This window comes from Gobius niger (assembly GCF_951799975.1).
Source record: "Gobius niger genome assembly, chromosome: 4".
Taxonomy (NCBI): domain Eukaryota; kingdom Metazoa; phylum Chordata; class Actinopteri; order Gobiiformes; family Gobiidae; genus Gobius; species Gobius niger.
Window position 1 is genome coordinate 19,230,473 of NC_136855.1, and position 15,030 is coordinate 19,245,502.

At 39.7% G+C, this 15,030-nt stretch overlaps 2 protein-coding genes across 5 annotated transcripts in view; one reads left to right on the forward strand and one right to left on the reverse strand.

The window, feature by feature from the left end:
• The first annotated feature begins 1,608 nt into the window (after window positions 1-1,608).
• Window positions 1,609-4,641, forward strand: sord (sorbitol dehydrogenase). Its single transcript, XM_079555900.1, has 9 exons — window positions 1,609-1,782; window positions 1,860-1,893; window positions 1,981-2,145; window positions 2,581-2,740; window positions 2,858-2,976; window positions 3,344-3,409; window positions 3,492-3,670; window positions 3,765-3,886; window positions 4,277-4,641. Exons 1-9 carry the CDS (start codon window positions 1,723-1,725, stop codon window positions 4,440-4,442), a joined length of 1,071 nt encoding a protein of 356 aa, XP_079412026.1. The 5' UTR covers window positions 1,609-1,722; the 3' UTR covers window positions 4,443-4,641.
• A 638-nt stretch (window positions 4,642-5,279) lies between these two features.
• The window catches only part of apba2b (amyloid beta (A4) precursor protein-binding, family A, member 2b), a 60,585-nt gene continuing 50,834 nt past the window's right edge, over window positions 5,280-15,030 (reverse strand). For all 4 annotated transcript variants that reach the window (XM_079555671.1, XM_079555672.1, XM_079555673.1 and 1 more), the window contains 7 exons: window positions 14,049-14,135; window positions 9,876-10,061; window positions 8,495-8,674; window positions 7,474-7,686; window positions 7,076-7,195; window positions 6,841-6,981; window positions 5,280-6,487 (listed from right to left, as the gene is read on the reverse strand). In XM_079555671.1, coding sequence (XP_079411797.1) covers window positions 6,416-6,487; window positions 6,841-6,981; window positions 7,076-7,195; window positions 7,474-7,686; window positions 8,495-8,674; window positions 9,876-10,061; window positions 14,049-14,135 — 999 coding nt within the window. In that variant the 3' untranslated portion in view covers window positions 5,280-6,415. The remainder of the gene's footprint in view (window positions 6,488-6,840; window positions 6,982-7,075; window positions 7,196-7,473; window positions 7,687-8,494; window positions 8,675-9,875; window positions 10,062-14,048; window positions 14,136-15,030) is intronic.

Here is a 15,030-nt window from a genome sequence, read left to right on the forward strand (position 1 = left end):
ATGTCTGTAGGACGCATCTGTCATCGTTGTTAATTATAATCTCTGGTGGACTTTTGGTGTCTGTAATCTGAAATTTGTATATAATTACTTCCAAAGATATTTTATTTATTTCTTTGTTATTATTGGAAGTATTGGAAGGAGGGACCATTACCAGTTGGAAAACAGCACATTATCTTTTCAGCCAGGATGCATCATGTCCTGATACGAAGCGGTATGTCATCAGCTCTGAGCCAAACCACAGGGCATTGGTTGTTGAATGTTCTCTTTACTAAATTGCTATATTACTTATTTATCTTTCAGGATATATTGTTGCAGAGACTACCTGTTCAATAAGATGACAGTCTTCCACAGTTTCTTCCTGTCCACCTGTGAGAAGAGACAGAGTTGTCAGTCAGTCTGTATTGGCCACTATGTGCTGCCTCCAGAATCGGTTCAGGAGGGTAAGTGAGACCAATAATAAACTGTGCTGTCTTGTCTTGTGCTGCATGGTTATTGTTTGTATTTATATCTAGAGGTAAGAAGTGTCATTGGAAGGCTCATTTGGGAATGTGACGACGTATGCTGGCCTGATGTAAATGGACGCCGCCAAAGGTTTTTTAAATATTCGCATGCAATTTTCTTAATGATATTTGTTTGCAGAGTTTCAGCGATGAGTCACCAGATAAGCTCAGCGTTGGAGAAGCAAGTCTTGTAAAGTATGCGTCATTCTCTTGATAAATTTGACTTTAAATGGTGGAGGAAAATTAAACTTTTTTTCTTTCAGTTCTTTAGACACATCAGTAAATGGACTGCGTTGTGGAGTGTATCCCTCCAACAACATGCTCACAGGTATAATCGTTTTCAGTACAACGTTTTAGTTATTTATCTACTTAACGCTTTATATTTTTTCCGCAGGTTACGTAAGCATGGACAGTATCCCAAAGTACACAGGCGCTTTGAGGGATTTTTGTCCAGGATGTTTCAGATGCTGTGCTCACTGTTCCCAGTGCTGTTTGCTTCACACATAAAAAAAACACGCAAGCACAAATTTAAAAGACCCGGCAGAAACATGGCAGATGAGCTATTTATAGTCAATAGATGTAGATAGTGAATTCACACAGTAGCCCTGTTTGTAGTGATTGCATTTGTGCTGTTTCATGTGCAACTGATAATATACTTTTGAATATATTTATATCTGTTTAACAATAATTTATGATCATTTGCTGTTTTTGATGATATAAAACTATTATTGAAGAACAATGATCCGTTTGTTTTTATCGTTACTCATTCATAAATAATACAATTAGATTTTGCAAGACACAAAACAGAATCGTACTAATCTTGATCCATATTTCAACTCACAATACACAATATTTGCGTGAAATTATTGAAATTACACTGTCAAATTAGTATACTCATGTAGGCTAGTTCATATAGTAAAGTGTTCCATGTATTTTTATATCCTTTATTTACTATATAAATAATTCACGGGAAAACCACCCAACCTGGCAACCGCTGGAGCTGATTGGACGCTACCATTTGGGACCACGCAGTACCTCGTCCCCTGCATAATGGACTGTCCCGCTTCTGATCGACCAATCGCGCGCTTTGTTTTGGTGTCAGCCCCAGCTTCACAGGAAGACGCTGGTGCACTTTGGCACTGAACAAACAAGTGCATTTTTTGGATTCACATTTTCTGACAGTTGTTTGCTCCTCGTGGTGGATCTCTGACTTCTTTAATCGATGGTCATGGATCCGGATAATCTGTCGGTGGTTTTGCACTCCTTAAAGGATCTCAGACTGGTATGAGCTTGGGTTGACACGTGCGTTTGTCTTTTCACAATGAATCTTATGTCACTATTGTTTTGATTTGATTTTAGGAACAGCGCCCTATTCCAGAGCCGGGCCCTAATGGTAAGGGACATTTCTGCATTCAACTTTAACATTCAATTAACAGTATTTTACACTTTAATAATGTTGTACTTTCGTCAATGTTTGCAGACGTGTTGCTGCGAATGCACTCTGTGGGGATTTGTGGGTCGGATGTTCACTATTGGCAGCATGGCAGGATTGGGGACTTTGTGGTCACAAAACCAATGGTTTTGGGACATGAAGCATCTGGGACAGTGGTGAAAGTTGGATCTGCAGTTAAAAACCTGCAGATTGGTAAGAAGTGTTCATGTGCCTGTCTATGTTAATTATAGCAATTTGTATAGTATTGACTTCTCTTAGTAGGGAATTAAGTGGGACCTGAGTTAGTCAGTGTTGTAGGACAAGGAGGGACAGACTTGAGAAAGTGAAAGTCAAAATGGATGTAGGATTTGCCTTTGGTTCTGCTGACCATGTAGTTGCTGTGAAACACATGCACATTAAACACTAGCTATTGCTTTTACTGAGATTGTGTGGATTGTGTGGATTCATAACAGTTTTTTTTACTGCTAGGCTAATTTAGTTTTTGTGTTTTTAAATTTGATATCATATTTATGTTATCTACGTATCATCTTCCATATAGGTGTGATTTGGGCACAGAGACCTACATTTCAGTGTGCAGTACAACCAGAAGGACCAAGTGTTATATCTCCTGGTTTCTTTTTCTTTTAGGTGACAGAGTGGCCATTGAGCCTGGTGTGCCTCGAGAGACGGACGAGTTCTTCAAAAACGGCCGCTATAATCTCTCGCCCACAATCTTCTTTTGTGCGACACCTCCTGATGATGGCAACTTGTCCCGATATTACATTCACAGCGCCAACTTCTGCTATAAGTAATTTGGCCATTCTTGAATAAGGAATTGTTGCATGAGTTTGTAACAGAAATGACACAATTAACCGCCGGCGTTACACAAATATTGCATCTTCATCTGTGTTTTTCGTTTGTGCAGGCTGCCTGCCAATGTAACGTTTGAAGAGGGAGCACTTATTGAACCTCTTTCAGTCGGTATCCACGCCTGTCGCAGAGCCGGGGTAACACTGGGCAGCATTGTGCTCATCTGTGGTGCAGGTACAAATGTCATTTTGAGGCACGTTGAAACATCTTTCACCAACAAAATATGATGCAAGAAGGAAGTGTACAAACAACCTTCTTTTGTAGAGGGTCGGTTTTGAAAAAGTAAGATGCATTCTGACTCAGCAAATTGATTACAGACCACTGACCCCTGACACAGAGATTTAAAGTTTAACAAGTTCATGTTCAAGTTTTGGATTACCTTGCTCTGATCATTTGCTCCGAGTATGCCATAATACATTTCTTTTAAGTGCCTTGTAAAACAACAATCGGCTGATAACGTTTGAAAAAGAGCTGCCACAATGAGACTAATTATTATGGATTGTTCCTTTTCAGTGATAATAAAACATTTGTGCCTCCTCAGGACCCATTGGATTAGTCAGTCTCCTCGTAGCCAAAGCAATGGGAGCCTCCAAAGTTGTCATTACTGGTAAAATACTAATTACTACAATGATTTTGTGAAAAGTATAAGTTTGATAATATTGCTTTTCTGTGTCATTTGTTCTATTTAGATCTGTCCCAGGAGCGTTTGTCAATGGCTAAGGAGTTAGGTGCTGATTTTGCGATCGCTATAACCAAAGGCAATTCTCCTCAGGAACTGGCTAAGAATGTGGCAGACATGTTGGGAGCACCGCCACAAATTACTATTGAATGCACTGGAGTTGAGAGCAGCATCCAAACTGCCATCTATGTGCGTACCTCTAGATGTTTACCAGCTTGTGTTTTGGACATTTATAATTACTACACTTATACTTTACTTTTTAATATTTAACTTACTTTGTCAGGCTACCCAATCTGGAGGCGTGGTGGTGCTGGTGGGCCTCGGTGCAGAAATGGCCACAATTCCCCTGGTCAATGCTGCAGTAAGAGAAGTGGACATCAGAGGAGTGTTCCGCTATTGCAACACGTGAGTAAAGCTCTGTCTCAAAAGGTGGAAAGTTTTGAGGCTTTATCTTTAAGCTGGGATACCTGACTTTTTTGATGTTGTAGAGTAAATGCATTTTTGTCATCAAGTATGTGGTTAACACTGCAAAGACAGACCTTGTTTCATTGTCTTCACCTAGACTTAAGCGATGGCAGATAGAAGTAGAATCTTAATGAGTGCAATTTATTTTGGCGGTGGTGCCGTCACTCAAAGCTGTACACAGGCTTGAAACATGCATAAATTTATGAAACATTTTCTTTAACAATTGGATGTGTAGGAGGGATTGTGAGAGGTTAAAAATGGGCCACAACAAAAAATCTCAACGTTTCAACCGGATAAATCCTGCTTTAAAGTAATGTTTTTGTCTTGCAGTTGGCCCATGGCAATAGCTATGCTGGCATCAGGAAAAGTCAACGTGAAGCCTCTTGTGACCCACCGTTTCCCCCTGGAGCAAGCGCTCCAGGCCTTCGAAACCACCAAACAGGGCCTCGGGATAAAAGTCATGTTAAAATGTGACAAAAACGACCAGAAGCCTTGACCTGACCATTAGCGATTAACAAAAAAAAAAAAAAAAAAAAAAAGCAAAGCCCCCAGAAGTTGGACATTGAACTTGAGCCAAGATGAAAAACATTAATGCTTACACTCTGAAGGTAAATATCGTTTTCATAATTTAAAGTCAAATTACTTTTTATAGTTGTGCTTACATTGCATTAATTAACTGAATTTATTCTGTAATTTTGTAAGTAATAAAATACTATAAACAATTAAAACTGCCTATGATTTTGCAATGTTTCTTACACAAGCTGCTTTACCTCTTTAGGATGATAGAGGGCAGCACAATCTTACATTTAAAGATTGCTGCTTATTGCGGTTTAAGTGTTGACAAACAACTTATGGGTTTTGTTCTCCAGCGACCGGTGTTGCCTACAGAAAGTTTCTGAACAAATAGTTTCTGAACAAATAGTCAGGATCACTGTTTGCTTTGGTCAATATAGTGTGGAGGCATCTGTATGGGGGAATCAGATTGGAAATGTTATTCTGTTTTTTTATTACACATACATATTAAACGGGTGACAAGTGTTTAATAGCCCTCTATTTTTTTCTGTATCAGTACATAAGTTTTCCTTGGTTTTAGTCAAAATAAAGTGACATTTCTGCTATAATAGTAACTGGCAGTGGCGAGCAGCTACGCATGAAAGATGGTTTAGTTTCACTACAGAAGCTCACTGACTCCTGAGCTATAAACTGGTGGCATAATATTTTAGGTTTATTGCAGCCTAAACCTAATTTATACACAGTGAATCTGTCCATTTAGTTTCATACATAAATAAAATACATATTAAATACACTGATGCAGCACAAAAATCCAGACAGGTTTAGCTCTGATTTTATTCATCTTGCCACATTGACATGATTCAACTTTACGAGGCATGCACACAGATAATGCTCATATGGATCAAATTTACTGCGATGCTTTGTAAAACCGCCGCTGTGTGGTATGGCTTTGTCTGTCACAGCGACTGATGCACAGCTCCCTCTCGAGACGTGGCCAACAGACAGGCGTGGAGAAGTTAGCGGCGACTAAACCTGTGCGTTCAGCTGCTTTTTCTTTTTTTTTTTTTACATGAGCACAATACTGAGACAAGGTTCTTTTTTTATGTACAGACATTCTAATACTGCGTATGGCAATGAGACAGCTCACACACTACACGGTTACATTCACAATCCACTCATATTAAGTCCATATGAGTTTCAGTCAGAGACATTAATGATGAAGAGGAGCACACAAAGAAAACATCCTCCTTGTCCAAAGCTTGTTTAGTCAAAGCTGAATTAATGCTTCGTTATAGTCACTTTGAATGTGTGTTGCATGGTTTAGAAAAGACATCCCTTGCCTTAGAAGTTGTGTATTGCCATAAAATGAAGAAAAATATCTCCCTTTTCATGATCATTTTGAAACCAGCAATTTCAACAAGTCATTCCCCTTTTTAGACATACGACAATTTGAGCTGGCTTTTATCATCATGGATTCTCATACACATTACATACAATATATATTTACAATGTAGCCTCCCTCCCAGTGCCTTCACTCACAATTTAGCAAAAAGTATGTATTTACATAACAAATAAATAAACATAGGGGGAATGGGGCTATACAAAAGTATGTATTATAGATGCATTCTTTTGCATTAAATTAATATAAAAAATAAAATTGTGGCATTCACAGGTTCATACACACAGCCGCACAGCAGTGACCGTAAAGCACAGACAACACTCTCACAGTCAGTACACACAAGTGGCTGGTCCAATGGTAAAAGCGCCTCATGTCATTACTGCTAGCCGCTACAATGTTAAGCAGAAATGTAAAAAAAAAAAAAAAAAATGTTTAACTTAAAAGGCAGGTGATGTGCAGGGCAGCAGGTCCTCCCCGGTCTGGTAGAGTGGACTTGCTTGATGAGATGGCGCTTCAGAGGCAAATGTCTGTCCCAAAGAGTGGTGCATGGACTTTCTTTATATGTACATAGGTGTCTCCTGTCCCGTTAGGAGTCTGAACATGGCAGCCGGCATTGTCTTCATGTGGATCTGAAACCCAGACAGCCCACAGTAAATTGATATGCTCAAGACCTAAATGTGACACAGCTCTAGGTGTTTCAAGCCTTTCTGCACAGGTGAGTCTTTAAAATAACAATAAAAATGACACAAGGAGGGCATATTAGTTAATAACTTAAGTGGTTAGCCTAGGCCCTAATCATAAGAAGATGACTGCAGGGACTTGTGTACGTGGGGAATGCATAGAATGAAGAAGATTAAAGGAGCAGAGGTAACTTGCTTTGCCTGTTTGCTTACTACTCGATTACATACAGAAGAAATAGTATAACTATTTAAAGAGTTTTGAATGTATGCAGTGTGACTGATAAGAAATGCCTTTGCTGTACCTCGCCAACAGAGTTTGACAAAGCCTGTACGATCTTCTCGTGTGCTGTAGCGACCACGCTCTGTCCGTTGATCTCAATGATCCTGTGGCCCACGCGGACTCCGCCTCGTTCAGCGATGCCTCCTCTCATCAAACTGCAAATCTAACAGGAAGACAGACAAATGTGACGATACAGGTTAAACTGTAACTAAATGGTGCTTCATTATTTTTGCCAAAAGAGACATGATCAAACTTACAATGCCATTTTGGACACTAAATCCTAACTGATACTTCAGGTCCGGTCTCTTGATGAGGACAGTAGTCACAGGAGGACAGCTCACAATATTCATTTTTACCTGGACCTGGTTCTTCAAGCCCTAGAAACACAAAAACAGACAAATTGACAATGCTGTTGTTTTTAAGTCTCAAACAGGTGTCAACTTTTGTCAACAAAAAATATTCTGTGAGAATATGAATGATTATTGGACTTAAGTGAAATACGCCCTGGGAGTTAGAAGCTATAGTAGTAGATATATATCATACACACACACAAACAAATGCATAGTTTCCTCATAATAGTTCACCTAAATATTTGCGGGTCATTCAAGTGCAACTCAATGATTTTGTGCAGAAAGAGGAAATCCAGTTCCAGTACCTTAATAATCCCCTGACAGGTTGCAAGGGGCAGTCCCACAAGGCTGGTGTTATTGATGGACATGATCTGATCCCCAATTTTGAGTTTCCCGGAGCGTGCAGCCGGTCCTCCGTTCATCATGTTGGCCAAGATCACAGTTGGTAGAATAGACCCCCAGCCCGACTCCACGATGACCACTCCCAGGATCTCCCCTTTGCTCTTCTCCAACGTCAGCTACAGACACAGACAACAGGTACAAGCATAAGTTATCTAAAATTCAAATGATTTCAATACAGATGAATGCAAAAATTAGAACTGTCTAAAGGTGTGCAATATTCCTTGAAGATGCAATAAACTGTACGCTGAAAGATGCATGTATTTCAAAATGTGTATGTTACCACACAAAGGGCACAACAATGAATGATTAAATGAAATTACTCAATCCCATTTCACAGCCTACGCGGACATTGCAATAGGCAGACAGCCATGGCAACGCAGTTTCTTTACATCCATCATGTTTCTCTTTTTTCTACAGCCTAGTACCAACTGGCAAAAGCATACACTATGACAAGAACTGTACATTGAAGCCTATCAAGTACAAGCAGCAGATTCAAGGTTTGTGACTTCACTCAAAGCCACTGGTAACACTTCTGACCAGAGAAATACACCCTTTACTTTGAAATCATTGCACTTTCACAAAATACTACAATGATGCATGGAGCAAGTTCTGAATTCTTTTTTGCTGCTTTCTGTAAAAAACCTGTGAGCTAAATGAGATCTTAATGCTAAAATAGACACCGACAATCCTGTTTTGTCTTTTGGAGGGGGATGTAATGTGAACCTAATGTTTGTACTCAAAGCAAAGCGGCAAAATCTCCATGGAGACGACCTGGTGATGTCCCACTCTGAGCAAAGTCAGGTCTGAGGAGATTCGAGTCCCATCAGAGTAAGAATGCTTGTTTTACAAAGTATTTTTCTCCAGTTAATACTGTAATTAAAATAACTGGTACTTAGTATGACAGGCTACATGCAAAGTCCCCACCTCTTTGCAGTTCTCAGAGTTGGAGAAGTGAATAAGGTCATCGTTGTACATTTCTTGAGTGTTGATAATGTCGCTGTACTCCTTCTGGCTCAGGTCCTCTGGGTTAATGCCGTTGGCTCGCAGGAACTCTTGGTAGGCCACGCTGAACGCCTGGCCAATGGACTGAGCTATGAGCTGGGCCTGCACAAGAGAACAAAAACACACAGGGAAAATGAAGATATGCTATTGACTAATATGGGCAAAATGTCCAGTTAAAGTGTGGCTTAAAGGAATTGTATTGGGTCGTTGCATGATTGTGAAAGCTTTGCTGTCAATGTAAATGGAAGATAAAAAGGAGAGCAGGACACAAGCTACACAGGGGGAACTCAATGTCCATGAGCATATCAGCATTTCAGGCTACTTTCTCACAGAATATGGCCTGTATGCGAACAAAAGTGCTGACATTTAATGTTGATCTTAACTCAAAAGTGACTGAGTGGCTTATGGTCATCTTGTCTCACACAGATGTCCTGAATCCTGAACCGTGCAGGGTTTTTCTCTGTAGAGTTCTGTCCCCCCACCAACTCAAAACATACACTACCTCCAGTCAGGAAGCCGTGACCTGACCTTAGGGGAACATGGCCTCTTCAATTGCAATTACCCATTAATTATTGGCGATTCACAAAAATATAAGAGTCATTTGATGAACAATAGTGCCTAAATGTTAAATACTGACCCGCTCAAAGATGAAGCTCAGATTTGGTATGGTTTAATCATTCATACCACAGCATAATAACCCAAAATCTACAAATCAATACTTGGAATTTGAACAATAAAAAGGTAGAAACCGACATGCAGCCACTGGAGCTGGCAGTAATAGCAGCGAGAGTTTAGGAGAAGAGGCGCTGAATGCTTCTATTAAAATTCTGGCTGGCCTTTTGAAGCTGGCAGTGGAGTGAGCAGAGAGGCAGAGACAGGACTCCAGCCTTTAGACTGACTGGCACAGACGCGCTGGGCTGCTGTCCGCTCTGTGAAACTCTGTACATGCTGCCAACTCCCGCTGAATCTGCCTCAACACGACAAACTGGCCTCAAAACGTCTGGCCCATCTGCATAAGTGGACATACAAAAAGCAGCTTACCCCTAAACATAAAGGACTTGAGTTTAACCTAAAGCAGAACACTATGTTGCATTTTTAACATGGTAGGACTGCTTCTTCTCCCACTGTTTTTCTCTCCAGTCCAAACTCCCCTCAACACAATATGATGTTACTGCCATAGGCTCGGTTGTAGACTTGTTGACCATAGATTTAATCATGATTCGATTCAAATTCTATTGATTCCACAGCCCTACAAGTACGTCTATGATATTTTTCCCCCTTAATCTTGTTTAATAGCACTTACATCCTCAGACTCAAAGACATGGCAAATCATCTTGTACTGTTTCTTAGCCTCGGGTGCCCCTGGTGTGGTCTCAATACAGTCCTGTGATGCTGTCCGTGGCATCCTCCTCCGCGCCATCAGCACCACGATGTTCCCAATATCAGCAATGTAGGAGATGGTCCGCAGTGCATTGTCCATCATAGTTTCCTGGAGACAGTTTGAAGTGAAGATTAGATTATACATCCGAAATGTAGGCTATATATATGCCAGGCAGCAGTTACAATATTACCCCCTTGTCCCATAAGAAGGAACAGGCACAGTGTGTAGCTCAGAACCAGCATCTGTCCTGGAATAGGTTGTGTGTTGATTGGAAAGCATGGGCGATTGCACTAAAGGTTGTCCACAAATCAATCGCATACAAATAAATTGAGTTTGAAATTAACTTTATATAATCGAATTTAAAGTGATAGTCTGTAAGTTTGCGAAGTGAGGAGAGATAGAGTAAAATTTTAAAGCAAACAATCAAATTCCTCCCCAGAAAATCCTTCTCTTAGTTTGCAAAAGGAGATGAGCAGGAACAAATAATAGACTCCATATTCTCACTTCTCCCCGTTTGCCATAATGACCACGTTCAAAAGGGAATCCATGGCAGATTTACAGACTCCTCCTTCCCTGCTCTCAAGGAGCATGTTCCTAAAAAGAACATAAGGGCGGGATCTTCACTGTAGACTCGGCCCTCGTGGGGTGTGTAGTTTGGTCCTAACCACTCCCGCACCGTTAGCTTTAATGCTAAATAATGGCCTGTCAATCAGAGTCCGGCCCTCATTAGTACATGAGATTTCTAATGTTCCTTATGAAATACAGCCTGGTTTCTTTAATTGTAACTAGCCCAGCGTTATCACAGGAACAATGGCTAGCTGCAAGTTTTTAAAATTAGAAACAAAGCTCTACAGTTGCTTTGAACGTGTGTAAAGTGCAATGGTTTCAAATGGAAAACTAGCTTCTTTTGCCGCCCATATATGGAGGTACTAGAGCAATGGCGGGCAATGTCGGCCCCTAGCATCGCATCACAAAGCAGAGCAACCAGCGGCCATTGTCCCTACCCCTCCCTCCTGATTTGACCTGACAGGCTGAAGAAAAGCTTGTCTCATTGGTCAATGCGGGAGGATACTAGACTCTGATTATTTGCCGAGATCCTGGAAGGAGGGACTTTACAAAAGATTATATCTATATATTACTACTTATGTTACATAAAAATGCAAGACCAGGTGGATGATTTTGCACATTTTATAACATGTGTAATACTTTTTTACTTCCAGACAATCACTTTAACCTACTCTCACTGTTAACTTGAATATTTTATCTTCAAATGTATTTATTTATTTTTAAATGGAGGCTCCGTGAAGTCTTTTGGGGTATGAGGGCGCGAAGTTTGGGAATGGCTTCTACAAGTTATGTTTAGAACATTTTAAATGGAAGGCAGGGGTCTTTTTATAACTATATGGGTCATTCTTGAAGTCCTTTCTATAAAAAACAATCAGTGAAAACTACTTTTATCTACAGTAAAAATAAAATCATCTAAATTAAGTTTTGCTGACAGAGAAGACATTGAAATTGCACACTTGTTTCATGTGAAAAGGCAAGCTGAACAAGTCAAAACATTTGCATCTAGAACGCTGCACCTAAATAAACTATTGGTTCTTAGGATTTCTTGTCTGAGTTAAAAACAACATTGTTCAAGCAATTAGTTTCTCCCCACAAGCTTTGAACTGTATGAATGAAAGTAACATAAATATTCCTTGTACAAGCGTTGCTGCGCTGTGATTGGATTTAAATCTCGTGTTTAATCAGATTACATCCCACAATGCTCTGGTAAATTAAATCTGGTGGACATGCTCGTCTGCAATAATGAACAGGTGTGCAGGGGGATGTCTGTGACGATACAACAGCAGCCCAGACTGTAATCGTGTTTGTTCACTCAGCCTGATAATTGTCTTATGTCAAGATGTCAGATTTGATGTGTGGCTAAGTTATTATAAGCCACCTAATATTAGAAAGTTGTGGTATTTATTTTAAGGCGCAAAAGTGTCTTGAATAAAAGTGAACTCAGATCAGCCCCAGGCATAAGAAACTGGAGCTGAAAGACTATTTCCTTATTATTACTACAATTATTTTTATTATTATGTTAACTTGTATACCTTATACTACAAGGGAGCAAAATGGCTTGCATAATTTCTACCTTTTGCAAAATTAGGAAAAGTGCCCAGAAGCCCACACTCTCCAATTCCACTCTCTTCTCTGTAAAAGTTATGTGTTTTCAGGACCTTAAACACCTCTTCCTTCCTATCGCTTTACAGCACATCCACGACTTTTGCACAGCGCTGTACATCACATTAAATCTTTTACTGCTTTTATAAACTAAGACTAATGCATTTGCGGCAGCCCACCTTTGGAGTTGTTGTTTTATGAATCACTGTCGGAGGCTCTAATCACGTTGCCTTGAGCGCGTTACAAAGCAGAATAAAGGCTTCTTATTCAGCTGCTCTTTCTCTACCGCTGGCAGGACACACAAACCAGATGGAAAAAGGGACGAACAGAGAGACTGCATTGCACCAAGCACCAGTTCCTGCCAGGCTGCTGCCCACACACACAAACTGACAGCAACTCTCTCAGCTATTGCAAATGAATCATCTGCCACATACGTACACATTTAAAGGCCTCTGAGGCTCTCAGCTATTTTCATAATTTGGGGAAAGAAAGAAAGAAAGAAACGCAGTGGCTTCAGTTACAGAATCCACCTTCTGTGAAAATGATCTCTCAAAGAAGCTTGAGTTAGAAGTCAAAAGACAGATTGACAAAGGTTCAGCACAAACTGGATGAAGGTCAGTTATGATGTGAATAGAGCTCAGTGTGTTTTTAACTGGACACCTACTCATATAGAGGTCATATCTATTGTAAAAACATGAAATTAAATCAGTGCAAAGGGATCAGTTTCTCAAACTGATTTTTATTCATCAAAAATCCCTTTTTGTGATATATACTGAATGCTCCCAAGACATTATGCAGAATTTGTTAAAAAAAAATGACATTTGTGATGTCGTCCGAGTGAGTGAACAAACTTTGAGAGAAAGACTGTTTTGCTCTAAAGATATCGGAATTTAAACTCTGTATTTTGTCAATGGTCTACAGTGTTGGAGGTAACGTATTACAAAAATATATTACTTTATGAAATATTACTTAAACAAAATATGGGAATATATTAGTCATTACATTTCTTGAGTTACAAGTGCATTTAAATGTATGAATGAAAAAATGCTAAACAAAAGAAAACCTGCCAAAATAAAAGCATAACAAATCAAGTTGGAGGTTGGTGTATTAGATCTGCAGTCTATAGTTACTGTCGTCAAAACAAAACACGAGAGAATGGGGGAAAGTGAAGGAAAAGGACATCTCTGACTGCACTTTTGCTCAGTGGCTTTATTACTATTTGCAGTTTATATTTTGCCAAAAGTAACTCAAAAGTAACTCAAAGTAGTGTAACTCAGTAACATTTTTGAAACAGTAATGTGTAATACAAACATATTACATTTTTAAAGCTGTAACATACCAATATAGAATACTGTATATTACAATTTTAAAGTAACTTGCCCAACACTTATGGTCAATCTACTGCTCTTGACCATCTTTTATGTCAAATTATTCTGTCTTTCAACAGACAGGCCCAAAAATATGATTGTAATTTGGTGGAATAACCTTGTCATACTCACGTGCTTTCCTGCTTGTCCATCGCTGTCACTTTAACCCGCCCTATCATCTTTGCTTGACAGTCAGAGAGATCATGAACTGTGCATTTGTCTGCAATTGCTATAATACATTTTGCAGGAATCCACCTTTTAATTTATAAAAAAGTGCAACCTTAGACTTCCAGGCAGTGTTTTCAGCCAGATTTATCAAGGCCTATTTATCTCCATAGTAAAGTTATACTCATGGATTTATTCACTTCATCAGATAGCAGAAAAACTAATAAGCCTTTTTCTTGTTTTTGTGAGGTTTCGCTTGCTTCAGCAGTTCTGGCTCTGCAGTTGTCGAGGCCCTGTACAGCTCGGCGGGTGGTTAATACTCTCTCAGCCCGAACCATCTCCAGATAAGACTAAAACTGTTGTTGCTATTGTTGTAGTAGTTTGTGGCTCGTACCTGTGTGTCCGCGTTCAGCACTTTGATCCTCTGAGTGGAGATGAACAGGTCCACCTCTGTCAGCGTCTGCGCGTCTCCGTCTGCGTTCTGCACACACAATTGGAACAAAGTTAGAAAGATTCATGTAGCCTATAAAATACATAGTTCAGAAAGGCATTTTACTACGTTTTATTTTGCAGCAGTCTGATGCCAAAAATGATAAGCGTATACGAATGATGAACACTTTTGGGAGGGAAAGAACAAAATTTTCACTGTGACATAAGTATTCAGACCAATACAACAAATGCTCTCATTGCTCTCAATGAAGTTTTGCCATTTTTTAACATTCATAAACGTTTAGATCTGTGGTAAGTTCCATTCATTGCCCATTACACAGAAAGGACTGAGTGTAGATTTAGTAGGAATAAAAACAATACAATAAACTAATGATTTAAGCATTTTCAGAATCAGACTTCGACATAATAAGACAGGAATAAACAGAGGGGTATGGATGCTTCCTGAACCCACTTTACAGTACTGTGCAAAAGATTTAGCAGCAGTTCAGTGTTATGTATGCTTCTTATGTGAAATCAGAAAGTCATGGCTTAGCTCAATGAGACTTTTAAGGGATTTGTGATATGTTCTGGCCAATACCTTCTTTTACCTTCACTAAAACAACAATTTACAATAAAAAAATAGCTGTACTTTGCAGCTTTTTCTTCGGACATTTGCGCAGTACTGTACACTTCGGTGATACTGGCTGTGAGCACATGCAAAGTATTAGATGGACATCGATGTGCAGGGAGGTGAGGGGGAGGGTACATAAATAAAACATGTATCCGTGCTGTGGGCCGTTATGAAATGGCGATGATGGTGAGTTTGGCACAGGAACAACAAGCAGCTTTACACTAAACCTCGACCAGCTGGCTCTCGCACCACAACAGCGCTGACGCTCCTGCTCTGAAGAGAAGCTGCGCAGGTTTTCCTAGACTGAACACTATTT